This window comes from Lycorma delicatula, chromosome 7 (assembly GCF_047948215.1).
Source record: "Lycorma delicatula isolate Av1 chromosome 7, ASM4794821v1, whole genome shotgun sequence".
In the NCBI taxonomy this organism is placed as follows: Eukaryota; Metazoa; Arthropoda; class Insecta; order Hemiptera; family Fulgoridae; genus Lycorma; species Lycorma delicatula.
In genome coordinates this window covers 69,858,332-69,873,773 of record NC_134461.1, presented here as the reverse complement: position 1 = coordinate 69,873,773, position 15,442 = coordinate 69,858,332, and the positions used below count along the sequence as shown (strand labels likewise).

Here is a 15,442-nt window from a genome sequence, read left to right as displayed (position 1 = left end):
ATAATTTATCACTCAGTCAGCCTGAGGTAAATTGGTTATGAAAAATGAAAAAGAACATCACATGCATTTGCATATTACTTATGTAATTAAAGAGTAACTTATTTTGAGTATGGTTATTTCATTATACTTTTTAATAAAATATTTTTTTTTTTTACCGGTATTAAAAATAAAGAAATTTTGACATAAAGGGGATTTAGAGAATAGAGTTCTATGATTATAAATAAACATTAATTTAATAATGGTTTGAATTGTGGTTGATTTTTTCTTCCAGATGTCTGTAAAATGGAAGGAAGTTACTGCTATTACCAAAGAAAAAACTGCACTTGTTATACCAAATGCTATTCTGGTACATACGGATTCTGAGAAACATTTTTTAACATCATTTGGTGCTCGTGATAAAACCTATCTCATGCTTTTTAGAATATGGCAGAATGCTCTTATGGGACAGGTAAAAATTTTTGTTTTTTTTTTATTAGCTTCTATTAAATTTGCTTACTTTTTATTGATAATGGTAACAAAAATTTTCTAGAATTTATTACTTGTTTCACAACATAGAGTAATTTTATTGTAACACTTTTAGTGTTCTACAAGAAAAGTGATATACACAAGAAGTTAAAAATTTTGCTAACATCTGTGTAGATTGAAGAAGTCTTTTTGACTCCATCTCTGAGTATTCACCCTCTTGGAAAAGCCACCAGCAAAGACTTGAAAAAGAGTGTGGAGCAGTATGAAGTGAATGTTTGTGATTTTTTTGTACATTGAAGATTGATCACTGCTGAACTCCCTGCATGCCATCCTTGAGAGAAGGCTAAAATCACACCTGTTATGGCAAAGAAGAGGCTTGCTTGGGCAAAATAAAATACAAGAACAATTCAAAAATGACTAGAGCAAAGTAAGAAATATTATGTTTCCTCTAATTAATCAGTAAATTTAAAGTCTCACTTTTTTCTAAAAACGTGCGTAGAGTATTGAAAAGTATTGACTAAAATTTTAACAGCACAGTTGCCTTAGGATTTGTTTTTGCTAGCTGAATTGTGGTTTATACTGTACTGAAGGATATTTTTATCTTTCAGGTTTGTTTTTCTGACAAATCCATGTTATTTCCACAATTGAAGGACTGGTTCCCAAATAATGACTTCATACTCACGCATGATAGTGCACCATGCTATAAAAAGCAAAGTGTTACAAATTTGCTAAGTGAAAACAATATAAAAACCTTGCTAAGGCCTAGAAATAGCCAAGATATGAACCCTATAGAGAATCTTTGGGCCATTGTGAAGAAGAGATTGAAGAAAATTAGCATTACAACATAGATTGATCTTTTGAAACTTACTAACTTTGGCCCTTTGATAATGAAATCAAAGACTCATTTAAGAAATTAGTGGAAAGCATGTCACAACACATTGAAGAATAGCTCTTAAAAGCAAGGGAATGCATACTAAATAGTAAATGTGTCATTTTAAAAAAAAAAGGAATACTTCATTAATGTTACATTTTCATAAATTCCTAGTTATTCTAATAATTTTCACACTTCTGTATTGTTGGATTGTTAAGAGTTTTGTATTGATTTAATAGAAAAACTGAGGGTGGTTTAATTTTTTTAGTAATAGAGAAATTTATCATTATATAAAATTTTACTAGTAAGATTTATCTGTAATAAAAAAATTATTTAACACTTTTATCAAAACATAAAAGGAAGACTATCTTTTAGACAAGAGAAAAGAAAAAAGTGAAAGTTTGTTTACAGCAGTATTTAAATTTATTTCAAAGATAAAGTAAGGATTTAACTTTTATAACTATTAGAAACCTATTTACTATTAATTCTTTTATTATTTAAATGTTTTTCAATATTATTTTTTAAGGTAACATGAAAGAGCTGTAATCATGACTGTCAGGACATTTTTATTGTCCATGATTTTCCAAATATACTTAAATTAGTAGTAAGCTTTATAAAAAAGAAAATGTTTGGAAATGGAATATGAGTGAGATTTGTTACTAAAAAAACTTATATATATGAAATTGTAGTTTAGCTTCCTAACAGTATTATTTAAAACTATAAATAATTAATTAATTATTTATAGTTATAAGTTATATAGTTATAGTTATAACTCACATTCAAATCGAGTGTTAAAACTCCTTTTCTTTCACTCAGAAGGCCTTTTCGGACCACTCTGGTCCATCATTGGTCAATTAGAGACTATAATCAATAAAATATCGAGATATTTGATTACTAAGGCTAAGATCAATTAAAACTGTCATCCCGGTGTTAAAACAGATGTCAATGCGTAGATGTCAGTGCCACCTTAAATAGATTGTCATGTTCAAAATTTATATACATATAACTTGTAAATTTATATACAAATTTAATATACAAATTTATATACAACTTGTATTCATGGAATTTTTACATTTTCCATTCTGTATAAGTCCATTTATCACAATTTAAAACAAGTGTTTTAAAAGAAATGCAAACATTTCCAAGAAAGTCATGAAGATGACGAGCGCCCTGGACGTCCCAGCACAACAGTAACTGATGACAGTGTCGAAAAAGTGAAGAAAATGATTATGGACAATCGCTGAATCACTATCAGTAGTTGGTGATGATGTGCATATCATTTGGCTCATGCCAAGCAGTTTTTTCAAATGTTTTGGACATGAAACATGTGGCAGCAAAATTTGTTCCTAAGTTGTTGAATTTCGACCAAAAGCAGTGTCGAATGAACATTGCTCAGGAGTTGCTGAATGAAGTGAATGATGATCCAGAATTGCTCAAATGGGTCATAACTGGTGATGAAATGGGTGTATGGGTATGATGAAACTAAGGCCCAGGCTCCCAACAGATACTTCCTGAATAGCCAAGACCGAAAAAAGTTTGTCTAGTTCAATTAGATTTGAAGTTTCTGATTTTTGTGTTCTATTTCAGCAGCATAGTGTATTATGAGTACATGTCACAAGGTTGTACAGTCAATAAGGAATACAACCTGGAAGTTCTATTCCATTTGTATGAAGCAATCTGAAGAAAATGCTTGGATTTTTGGTGAAACAATTCATAGTAAATTGCACTATAATAATGCAGCTACTCACACTTCACTGCTTGTTCATGAATTTTTGGCCAAACAACACTGTTATGATGCCTCAGCTTCTGTATTCATCGAACATGGCCCTCCTGTGACTTCTTCCTATTCCTCAAGCTGAAAAGTACCATGAAACATTTTGTCAACATTGAAGATAAAGACAAGAATTGCTGAAGGAGCTAAACTCCATACTGAAAATGGCGTTCTAGAGGTGATTTGAATATTGGAAAAAGCACTGACACAAATGTATTTTATTTGAAGAGGAGTACTTTGAAGGTGACAAAATCAGTATTGATGAATAAATAAAGATTTTTTGAGAAAAACTAAAATTCTGCTTATTTTTTTATCAAATCTCATACTTATATATATTTTAGAAGATGCTTGAGTGTGATTAATAAACAGTTTTGTTTTTCTCAGATAAATATTTAAAATAGTTGTTTAGAATAAATTTGTGTGTACCTTTTCTTGTATGATTTATGAGGTTTATAATATGAAATAACTTTATTAAACGACTATGTTTATTTTAAACACCTTGTGATTCTTTTGTTTTCTATAAATCTATTCATTTCTTTTTTATATTTAGTCACAATTGAGTTTAGTTTGTTAAAAGCTCTGTTTTATTATTGTACATTTTTATTAGCAGTGCTTGAATGTTTAAAGTCTTGTGTTTATTTTAATTTAATGTTATAAATTATGCTATTTTTTACAAAAATTATTGTAGAGAACATATTAAACTATGAAAGTGAATACATTAAATTATTGATGTAAAATTGAAGTTATCATTTTTTTATAATAATGAATTGTTATTAAAATTGCTGGAAGATAGGTTTTTAGTGTAAGAAATGCAGTTTAAAATTTATTTTTAAAAAATAAATTTTAAACCATCTACCTTACAGCAAAAGGTAGATGGTTGAAAAATTTTCTAGTGGTTAATTATAGAAGGAAAAACTTCTGACAGATAAATTTGTTATTTTATTAAAATTTATTGTTTTTCTTAACAAATGAAAATTTTAAAAATAGTACATAGTAAGTATTACATGCTACTTCTTTGTGATTTTTTGAGTTAGATACATATACATATAGTGTGAAAACAATAATTAATGTTTTTACTTTATTGTAAGTTTTTTCAAGTAAATTGTTAACCTCATTGTAGCTAAAAAGTATCTTTCTATAATTTCTTTGGGTCCTAGCTGGGAATTGAATCAAGGACCTTCAATGTAGCAGGCCAGCATCCACATAAATAATTAAAAATAGTTAAAAGTTATTTTGCTATACCTTTAGAATTGTGCTGATGGTGTATATGTAATTTTATAGAATGATTCAATTTTTTTTTTAATTTCTTAAAACTATAAATATTTTAAAGAAAGTAATTGTACTTACGTTTAAGTTGAAAATAAAAATCATACCATAATCTTTTTGAAAAAAAAATGGTTTTAACTATGTTCATTTTTTCTCTTATAGCTGTCTTATTCAGTAGATTGCCCAAGATGTTATGAATTTTTGTTCTAACCAGTTATTCTTGTGTAGATTTTTAATACTGCTCAGAAATTCAGCTGAAATTTTGTAATTTTAACTTAGAACCGGTAAATTCCTAGAACAGCAGGTGTTCTAGAATTTTGAATTTTTCTAAAAAAGAAATTAGTTGGGTAATCTAGAACAATTCATTTCTGGCCTCCGTGGCGCAAGTGGTAATATCTTTGTCTTTCATCCAGAGATCCTGGGTTCGAATCCCACTCAGGCATGGCATTTTCACGTGCTACAGAATTGTCATTTCTTCTCATCCTCTGAAGCAGTACCCAATGGTGGTCCTGGTGGTAAAAAGAACATAATTCATTGGTACTTGGTAGAAAGTCTGTATTTGTTTGAACTCATCCACTCATGAAGCAGTTCTTTTAAACCTGTTTTAATGATTTTGTTTGAATGAATGAATGAACTGTAATAAGTAATTATTTACATCCCATCAGTCATCAGTTTGAAGATTTTTTTACCTGATGAATGAATTCCCCACAGACACTTTTAAAGCTTGTACTTGGGAGTATGAGAATGGAATTTTGTAGAATATGAAAAATGCCTGACCGGGATTCGAAGCCAGGACCTCTGGATGAAAGGCTGCGATGCTATCACTCCTCTGAAGGAGTTTCTCTAATAAATAATAATTGTAAAAAACAGCCGATGATGTGAAATGCTTTAATCTAAAAAAAAAAAACATTTAATAAATTTATGAATATTGATTCAATCATCCTGGAAGTTGAAGGATATGAAAATAAGGTAAATTGTAAATGCCCTTTACCAACATGGCTTTGGTCATTTAATAACTGATACTTAAGTCTTCAAAGTTACATGAATTTATTACTGGTCAATGACCAAATTGGTCAGTGGTACTTTAAATTTATTTTAATATTAAAGTACATCTGGAAGGTTCTTAGTTCAAATCCCTGCAAGGTTTGACATTTTTTCATATGTTACAAAAGTCATTCCTTATAAGAAAAAAGTATAATAGCCGTTATTAGGGATCAGTCTGTAGTTACTTCAAAAATAAATTAATAAATCATAATTAACATAGTAAAATAGTTTCAGAATCTTTAGAAAAGGTTTTGAGAAATGTAGTTTGAAATTTCACTAGTTGTGGTTGTACCTATTATATATAAAGGTACAAGCTCTGCATGTGACTTATTAAAAAAGTTAGTATTGTAATTTTTTTTTTAAATATGTTGTGTTAAAATTTTTAATACTGTAATGCATATATCTTTTTTACTAATTAACTATATACTTTTTATTTTTAGGTTTATTTTTTGACATTTTTAATTGATGGTTCTTCAACGAAATCCAATATTTCTCAATGCATTCAGTGTTACCTGTTGATTTAGTATGAATTGTACTTGATGTAACGTCATCACAATCAGTCAAGTTAGACAGAAATACCTTTTTTTTCATTGAAATAAATGTAGAATACTATTATGAGAGACTTGATTAGTTTTATTAGTTTCCTATTTTCAAGATTGGAAGTTGATGTGAGCAAAATTTATGTTTGTATTTATCATGTTTGAATGAATGTATGAATGAATACAAATTTTGTCTGTTATTGGTTTTTTTGTGAAATCTAAACTTTTACTTATTGTTCATTTTTTTAAAGATGATCTGCATTTTTAATATATTTCTGTAGAGATTTTATTTTATTTTTTTTTTTAGAAAAAATTGAATCTAGGGTAAGTAATTATATTGTATTTACCATTATCTGCATAAAATATAATGATGTCTTTTTTTTCTTTTAGTCATTATCATTGCAAGAGATATGGCAATGGGTTCATTCATGTTATGGTGATGAATTAGGATTAACTAGCGATGATGATTATATTCCACCATGTAATAACGTAATTGATGATGATGATGATGATGATAATAATAAAAATTCTAATCAAATTACTTCTAACGATTATGCAAGTGATTCAGTATTAGAAGTAAGCATTCAGTTATTTTGTACTAATTTTTTATTATTGCAGAATTACATAAGAATTGTAATGTTAAAACCTTGTGTAAACAGCAGCTGCTGATCAGATAAACAGATGGATATTCTGATCTCTCAATGCTTTTATGACTTGCACTTTGGTTTTGTAAATTGCCCAAGGTCTATTATTATATTATTTCTATAATAGAATGACTATTGCAGTTTCTTAAAACTATGTTTATTAATCCAGTATTTTTATAAATTTACACCTTTTTGTATCTGAAACAGTGTTTGGTTTAAAAATTAAATGATAACATAACAGTTACATTTATGATTATAGGATTCTCAAGATAAATATTCCATAGTCATTTAACTTGATTGATATAGTTGTCTTCTTTTCTGGTCTAAACCAATTTCTTAGTCTTAACATATTTCCTACATCTGACATAGTTATTTACTTTTTATATTTCAATTTGTGTCTTATTATAATTTGTCACAGTAGATTTCTTTTCTTTGTTTTCATTTCTTTTATTCAAAGTATTTTATGCTTTTCTAAATTTAAATCTAAGCTACAAGTGATAAATAAAAACAACTGTTCTTATGAGTAAGATTGATGAATTTTGATATCGGTTACCATTACCATAATTTAGATCAATAATATAATGAAGAAAAAATGTGTGTTTAAACCTAGCTATCTATATCACTTGTAGTTCATAATCTTTATGTAAAACAACTTTTTACTCTAATGTGACTTATCCCAATATATATCCTAATTTATAGTTGGGCTCTGTTACTAACACAGTGTATATAAGTAATAGTGTGTTCTAAACATTCAATACGAACTTTTCAATCCATATGACTGTGACCAACCAGAACTCTGTCCCATTAAGATTAGTTACTAAGGAGAGTTCACTGTTATTAATTTATATTATTTAAAGTACTTTATCCAAAAAATAATGTTGATGCACTAGTAAAGTATGGAAACTTTAACTATTAATATTCTGTGTTAAGAGAAGCAAGAAAAGTTTGAGGCATATTGGAAAGTAAGAACAGTTTCCTTTACCACTGTTGTAGCACTGTATTCTCAGCTCTAAGTGTATCTGCAATTTCTCTCATTCATTGGCTTTTGATTGGCATCATTACAAGTACAATGAAATTTGTTTACAGTTGACTAAACATTGTTTGAAATGTTCAAGTCTATCAAGAATCTCACAGATTGTGAAATTATACCTGTTACCTGACTTTTAAGTGCAAGGAATGTCAAACTTGCTAATATTCATAGGAAAATTAGTGAACTGTATGGTGGAAAAGCTATAAATGATGGTGAAATGGTTAGAAACTGGGTGCAGCAGTTCAATTAGAAACACAGTAAGATGATGATGGGCAAAGGACTGGCTGCCCTTCCATCGTGGATAATGATTTGGTTACACATGTGAATGAAAAAATTAAAGAAAATCTACAGATTACAATCTCTTTGTTATGCATTGAGTTTCCTGAAATTTCATGAACAGTTCTGCATGAAATCATAATGCAAAACCTAGGCCATCACTCTATTTTTTGTTGGGTGCCGAAACTTTTCACTAAGGTTCACAAAACCAAGCGATTAAATTCTGCTCAGTCAGACTTTTTTTCTTACCTGGTATGAAAATGTCAATTTGTTGAATCAACTAGTGACTGGTGATGAGACTTGGATCTCTCATGCCACCACAGAATCCAAACAGCAGTCTATGGAATGGTGACATACAACATCTCCAAAAAAACAAAAGTTCAAAACCACCATTTTAATAGGAAAAATTATGCACTTGTCTTCTGGAAAAGGGATTTCATTGGTTGACTTCTTGTTGAGAGGCGAGACTTTTAATGCTTCTTTTTTTTGATACAAAGAACTGCTATGCAATCCAAAACAAGAGGAAAGCATACTCAGTCATGGGAGTTTGTTACTTCGTGACAATGCTTGTCTGTGTATTGCTAGTGAAACTCAAATTCTGATTAAACAGTTTGGGTGGGAGTAATTACAACACCCACGTTGTAGTCTTGATTTGGTGCCGAGTGACTACCACTTGTTTCTCCGTTTCAAGCAATTCCTTGCTGGTCAGCACTATGACGACAATGCCAACATGAAAAATTCTGTACAACAATGGTTTTCTTCATTGGTGGCATTGTTCTTTGAGGAAGGAATTAAAAAAAAATAATCACAAGGTAAGGAAAATGCTTTAATAATAGTGGAAATTATGTAGGAAAGTAGTTTTAAGGAATCCTCTTTCATGTAATAATATAATTTTTTGTTGAAAATTATGTGTAATTTTTAATTACAAAATGGTACTTTTTTCCCAGATACACCTTGTAGTTTGGGAAGTTACTTGTCCTTTGAATTTTATGATTTTAATAAAACCATTATTGAAACTATTAACTTGTTAAATGGCAAACCAAATCTGATTTAATAATAATGACGCTTTCGTATCTTACATCAATTTTCAATTACAAAGTGCAAAGGAACCAAAAGAGAATCTGAAAATTTTGTTAAATAAGTTTTGAACATTTTTCATTTATTAAATTTGTTAATTAATAAATTTAATTAAACAATCAATTAATAAGTTCATTAAATCTTCAAGCACTAAGATAGACACACAAAGTGATTGACGATGTTATGGTGCAGGTTTTGAAAGCATTTAATTTGTTAAATTTGATCCAGTCTGTTGTTTAAAATGTTTTTTTTTTTAATAAATAATCACTGATAAATAATTAAACACTTAGTCACATTAAATATTATAATCAGTTGTAAATTGAAATCTCTAAAAATTAAGCATATTTATAATAAAATAACAAAATGTTATTTGTTATCCAACTGTGTGTGAGATTCAGTGTGTTATTTTACAAATGACTAGACGTAACACAACAGTGAGCTTCTTCTGGATTCCCAGCCATATAGGAATTTCAGGCAATGAGCACGCAGACAGGCTTGCTTTCAGCCTCCTTTTACGAATTGTGTTGCTTCTAATAATCTTGACTATTTCTTGAAGAGGGTAGTTCATGATGAGTGGCAAAGTGAATGGGATGCCACCATGAACAATAAACTTCACCCAATTAAGAATACTGTCTCATCATGGAGCTCCTCATGCAGAAATAATTATGAAGAGGAGGTTATTATCTTCTGTTTGCGAATAGGGCACACTAGGCTCACTCATGGATATCTGATGATGCATCCCTTTGTGCTCGTTGTGAATGCCAACTAATAGTGCACCACATTCTTATGGATTGTATCTGTTATGCAGTATTGCATCATAAATTTAAACTAGGGGCTAACATGCAAACTATTCTAGGGGATAATGAAACAAAATTATCTTATTTTTTACGATTCCTTAGGGCCGTCCGTTCATATCAAATATTTGAATTATTGTGTTTCAGCTATTTATGACATTTACTATAAAGCAGATGGTAATCTTATTATTTAATTATCTTTAGCATACATTACAGGTTGTTTAATTTTAAAATGGACTTTAATTCTTTTAAAGATGTTTTTGTTTTTGATTGTGAATTTTTAACACTTAGTTTTTTAAAACAAATACATCATGTCCAGGTGATGATAACATGAAAGTGTTTTTGTCCTGAAAAACCAAAAAAAAAAAACAGAATGTTAAAAATCATGACTGAAAACTTAACTCCTTAGAAATACCTAATGATTTTGGTTATAAATGAGATGTTTTTTCTTGTTTGTTTGTGTGTTTAATGTACATGTAAGTGAGAAACCAATTGACCAGTCTGACTGATCCTTTTGTTAATTGTATTTATTGAAAATTTGAGGTAAATTTCAGGTATAAATTTATTCAGATATTTTTATTATTTGATGAGTAATAAAACCTAATAAAATCTGGGGTTATGCGTGAAGCGTAGAGTACATCATGTGTTATATTTTTCTTTAAGTAATATTTTTAATTGCCAACTAACTTATATTCCATTAGAGGTAGACTTTTTTACTCACATATTTATTGTAAAAATTTGAATGTTTGTTAAAACAGGGGCTAGCTCAGGGTTAACACAAAATGTGGTGGTTTGTAACTGTTTATATTGGTTGTTTAGGTAAAGCGTTAAAATGTTATAAAAAAGAAGATGCCGTTATTTCTAGCTTTAAACTATTTTACAGCACAATTCCTATGGTTTCAATTTGGTTACAGCATGCTTTATAAATAAAATATTTAATGGCTGTGATATTATATCGTCCCCACCATCCTAAAGTAACGAATGTGAAAAACTCAACTTTTCAGGAGAGCTAAACAACAGTTTCAATGTTAAATTTTAAATAGAAATGCATATTTGTAAAAGTGAAAAGGTTTAAACTAGCTTTCCTAAAAGAAATACACATTGGGCAATTTACAACAAGATGCGCAGTACGTTCAGATTAGTTATAAACTGATGAATCTGCAAAATGCGATTTTTCACATTCGTTAATTTAGCATGGTGGTGATGAAATTAACCAAAAAAATAAAGAATCAAAAGTTACATCATAATACTGTAATTAGCAGTTATAAGTTAAAATGATGTTTAAATAATGAAAAACAAATTTTACATTTTTTACAAGAGTAAAATACCCTGAAAGTAAATTTTTCTATAAGTAAATAAATAAATTTAAAAATTCTGTTTTATCAGTTTCAGTAATGAAGTGGTTTTTATTTAATCAGTGTTTATGTTTAAAAATTGTTTTATTATTTTGTATATGATTATTTACATTTTTAATGAAAAATTTTTAGCTCATTTAAATTTAAGTGTTACTCTGGTTATCAATTCTTAGTAATACTTTCTGTTGATTATCTGTGACAATGACAAGGTCAAGTATTGATTAAGTTAACATCAATTTAAGATATGTAATCTGTATTAAAATCAAAGTATCAATGACTGAATGAATAAATGTTGCATTTATGCAAATGAATGAGGACTGGTTAATTTAGTTGTGAGTTATTGATGTTAATCATAAAAATGAGAATTTAATTTCATAATGCTGCCATTTCATTTATATATATATATATATAAGGATTTAAATTATGTACATGTATTAGGAATATGTTATATGTTCAGCCTAGTAGAATTGATATTTAATCATAATATAATTATTATGCTAATATTGTTTAATCATAAACCAATATTTGTAGATAACCCATGAAATGTTAACATTAACTCTTTCTATCTTCACAATTAAACATATTATTTTTATTTATTCTTAATATATATCAGAGTAAACAGTTTATCACTAACACTTGACTAAAACCATTTATATCAGTTAGGAAAGGCAAAATTATTTTGGTATCGTTTTTTGTTGTTTTGTGTTTTTTTTTTACATGTAGTAGTATATCATGCTATTATATATGCAGTATATCAGCTATATATTGTTCTTAGAATAATATGATATTTTTTTAATTTCTGTTTTTTAATCTAATCTTAATTCATTGTAACGAATGATTTGTTTAATTCATTGTGCTTGTTTTTATGTAGCTGTCAGGTAAAAAAATCTCATATGTACTTTAGTGTTTAAACATGTGTTTTATATGCAGGTATTTCAATAGGAAGAAGGTTATTGTTATTTTTCTTTCTATTTTAATATTTTTCAGTTTGTTAATTTTACTAATATTTATTATTAATTTTAGTAATTTTTATAGTATTAATTTATTTTGTGTGGAATTAGTCATTTTTAAAATATATAAAATTATTTTTCATGCTATTTTTTTGACTATTTACATATATTTGATGTTATATATATTTACATACATTTGTGCTTCATAGTATAATGCTAAAAAAATTATTCATCTAAATGATAAAACAAACAAGATTATTTCAATTTAATAATTTGTCTTAATATTTAGTCATTCTTAGAATCATCTTCACTAACATTAGTACTTTTCTGTTTTTCATTTATTTATGTATTTTATTGTTAGGATATAAATTTTGAATGGTTTCCATAAATAAGGTAACATACCTGTCCAAAAAAAAAATTTTAAAGAATTATAAAAATAAAGAAAAATACAATTAATTGAAACAATTTGTAACCTGAGTAATAAATTATTTAAGTCATTTATTTATAGGAGCGACTTGCAACTCATGTCAAATTGTCTACTACCATTTCAATTAGTGGTAGTTAAAGTATAGTAGCTGCCATTTAAAAGGTAGTCCTTTAATAAATCCCCAAAGCTTTTGTTGTTCATTTAATTGCCTTTATTGTTCAGAAGGTGGTTCAAGGAATGGAAACAAATTTAAAATGAGGACTTATCCAAAATTAAATCTGTGAATGGGATTATTTCAAGGGACGTTCAATAATTAGCAACAAATTGATGTAGAGAAAAAACATTTCATTCATTGACAATGAAACTTTTTGAGGGTCAAGTTGGCAACCTTGGGAACACATTTAATTAGCTGTTTGATCATAATTAATCTAAACATAACATCTTTTGATGACTTCAGAATGTCAGCTCTGCTTGAAACATGTACACCAGAAGAGCAACGTTCAGTGACAAGATTTTTGATCAGAAGGTGTGAAACTGGTGGAAATTTACTCAAGAGTGTTGAAATAGTATCGAAAAATGTTTAAACCGCAGTAACGTAAGTGGGTGGAATAGTTTAATTCTGGCAGAAAAGTGTGACTGATCTCCATTGCTCTGGAAGACCAATTGAAGTTTTGACTACTGTGCTATAAACTCGCATAAATGATCTTATTCTTGAAGACAGGCAAGTCAAAATTTCCCAAATTGCTAGTTTGCATAATATTAGTGTTGGAATCGCGCATTCAACATTCATGACATGCTGAATTATTGCAAAACATGTTCAAGATGGGTTCCAAGACAGTGGTGACTCAAGCCCATAAAGACAACTGGATTCACATTTTTTTCTGAGCTCAAGGAACAGTTTGAAGTGGAAGACTTTCTATGTATAATAATCTGTGATGATTGTATAATAATCTGTGATGAAACATGGATACATATCAATTTCTCCCTCCCCACCCTAGAGGGAGAAGAACACCTACCTTGTGACATGTCCGGTTGCCACACCAGCCCCACTGTTCCTAGCCATTATTGGCTTAATCGGAGGACATCTTCCAGCCCTCAAACTGATCACATTCCACAGTCATGAGCCGGCCTCGGTGAGATGCCACTGATGCGAATGGCTCAAAAGACTTTCATCATTAAATTCCTCCCTGTCTTTAGCCTTCTCCGAAGGCATGGAACTCCTGTTAGCATTACCACATAGCCCTCTGGAACACTGGAACACTCAACTTGCAGAAGCATGAAGCATGAAGCATAAAGACCCTGCGCCTGACTTTGCTGCCACCAAATGTAAATGCCACAGTTATTTGGTATAACGTCAATACTATGATAGCAATAATAAATTTAGTGATTGTAGTGTAAACCAATCAAATCATAATCCTAGAGGACCTCAGGTCTTCTCTGTCGGGGAGCTGAGTATAACCTCTAGTCTCCCACTTCAGCTCCAATTTTCAGGTCTGCTTGGATGAACTAAAAATTTGATTGCAACTACGGTTTGTTAATTGCCCCTTGATCTGCTTGGATGAACTAAAAATTTGATTGCAACTACGGTTTGTTAATTGCCCCTTGATAGTGCACTCCAATTCAATCAAAAACTACCAAGCTAAAATCAGTAACTGTACATGGGAGAGTGAAAACACACTCCTGAGCATGATCCCCATTAAAACTTGATTATCTAACCGAGGTTCAGTGCCAAGCATGCTTACCTCCAGCCAATCAACTGCCCGGGCAGAACCTTAGCCGCCTGGAATACTAACACTAAAATGAATCTGCAATCACCAGTGTAGGGTATGAAGTGAAGTAAGCTAGCCAAGTAATCATTTATGAAGGACTACAGCAGTAGAAACCGCAGAAAGTAAAACTCTACCAGGCCCCCTATCAGTACATAAACAGCCCTCAGTCAAAGAATGAGGCCAACGCAACTAAAACTTAATTTCCATCTGTTTCCAATGCAAAAGCGTCCCTGCGAACAGGGTCGACATCCCATAAAAAGTACCCACAGAATTTATCACCTAACCATTGCCAAAGAAGTGATTTGGTAATCGTATAAAACCTTAAATCAAAGGCTCTCTGCATCAGAGAGCGGATGGATCATAATATATTACAAAGAACCAGAAAAACCACAAGACCTGGTAGATAACTCAACTATAGATGGGCGCTGCAAAAAGCAACCCTGAGACTCACAACATATATTCACCTATCACTACATACAGACATCAAGCAGTTCAAGAAAGAGTCCTAATTATCCAAGGAATTAAAGTACAATTCTACTGCATGTAAGTAACAGCCACAGTCCTTATTGTTGACCGAGTGTCTGCACTCTTTGCACAATCTTTTACAGTTAATGCAGGATAGAGCCTCAGTTTTCTGCAAAAGTCATTACACTTGTGACCTTCCTCGCCATATTGCGCACAGAATGATGCATACTTACAGAACTTGGCGCTGTGGCCAAAATGACAGCACTTGAAAAATCTTTGCATGTCAACATACTCCTTGACATGGCATGATGTTAGATTGATGTGTAGATTGAGGGTAGATTGTAATCTACCCTCAGACACAAACCTCTTAATGAGGCCTGCGCCAAGTTCAAAAATGCTGTGATATCGCTGGGGGATCACACCTTCCAGTCTTGAAGAATAGCCTACACTCTTTCTTAAATTCGGTTTCATCCAGTTTGATGTTCTGCTCTCGAACAAGAGACAGAACTTCTTCATCAGATAGCCGCCGGTCAGTGTTGTAGACAATGACTCAGAGCCTACGCTTACATTTTGGGTCAATTTTTCCTGTTGCCTCGAAGGGCAACCTGGAAGTCCTCTTTGAGTTGTCTACTAGTTTTTGTAGACCCCTCAGCCTTGTTAACGAAAACAACCTGGGGGTTGCTTCGAGGCTTGGCTGGC

General features: G+C 30.4%; 1 protein-coding gene and 1 long non-coding RNA gene across 5 annotated transcripts in view; one reads left to right on the top strand and one right to left on the bottom strand.

Annotated features, from left to right (window-relative positions):
* The window catches only part of LOC142327456 (protein Aster-B-like), a 94,060-nt gene that overhangs the window by 19,414 nt on the left and 59,204 nt on the right, over positions 1-15,442 (top strand). For all 4 annotated transcript variants that reach the window (XR_012756994.1, XR_012756995.1, XM_075370549.1 and 1 more), the window contains exons 6-7: positions 272-448; positions 6,347-6,532. Coding sequence is in view for 2 of the 4 variants with exons in the window: in XM_075370549.1 (XP_075226664.1) it covers positions 272-448; positions 6,347-6,532 (363 nt within the window). In the remaining 2 variants the exon portion in view is untranslated. The remainder of the gene's footprint in view (positions 1-271; positions 449-6,346; positions 6,533-15,442) is intronic.
* The window catches only part of LOC142327458 (uncharacterized), a 40,752-nt gene that overhangs the window by 12,567 nt on the left and 12,743 nt on the right, over positions 1-15,442 (bottom strand). Inside the window, exon 2 of the long non-coding RNA XR_012756996.1 lies at positions 8,156-10,124. This is a non-coding gene — a long non-coding RNA (uncharacterized LOC142327458). The remainder of the gene's footprint in view (positions 1-8,155; positions 10,125-15,442) is intronic.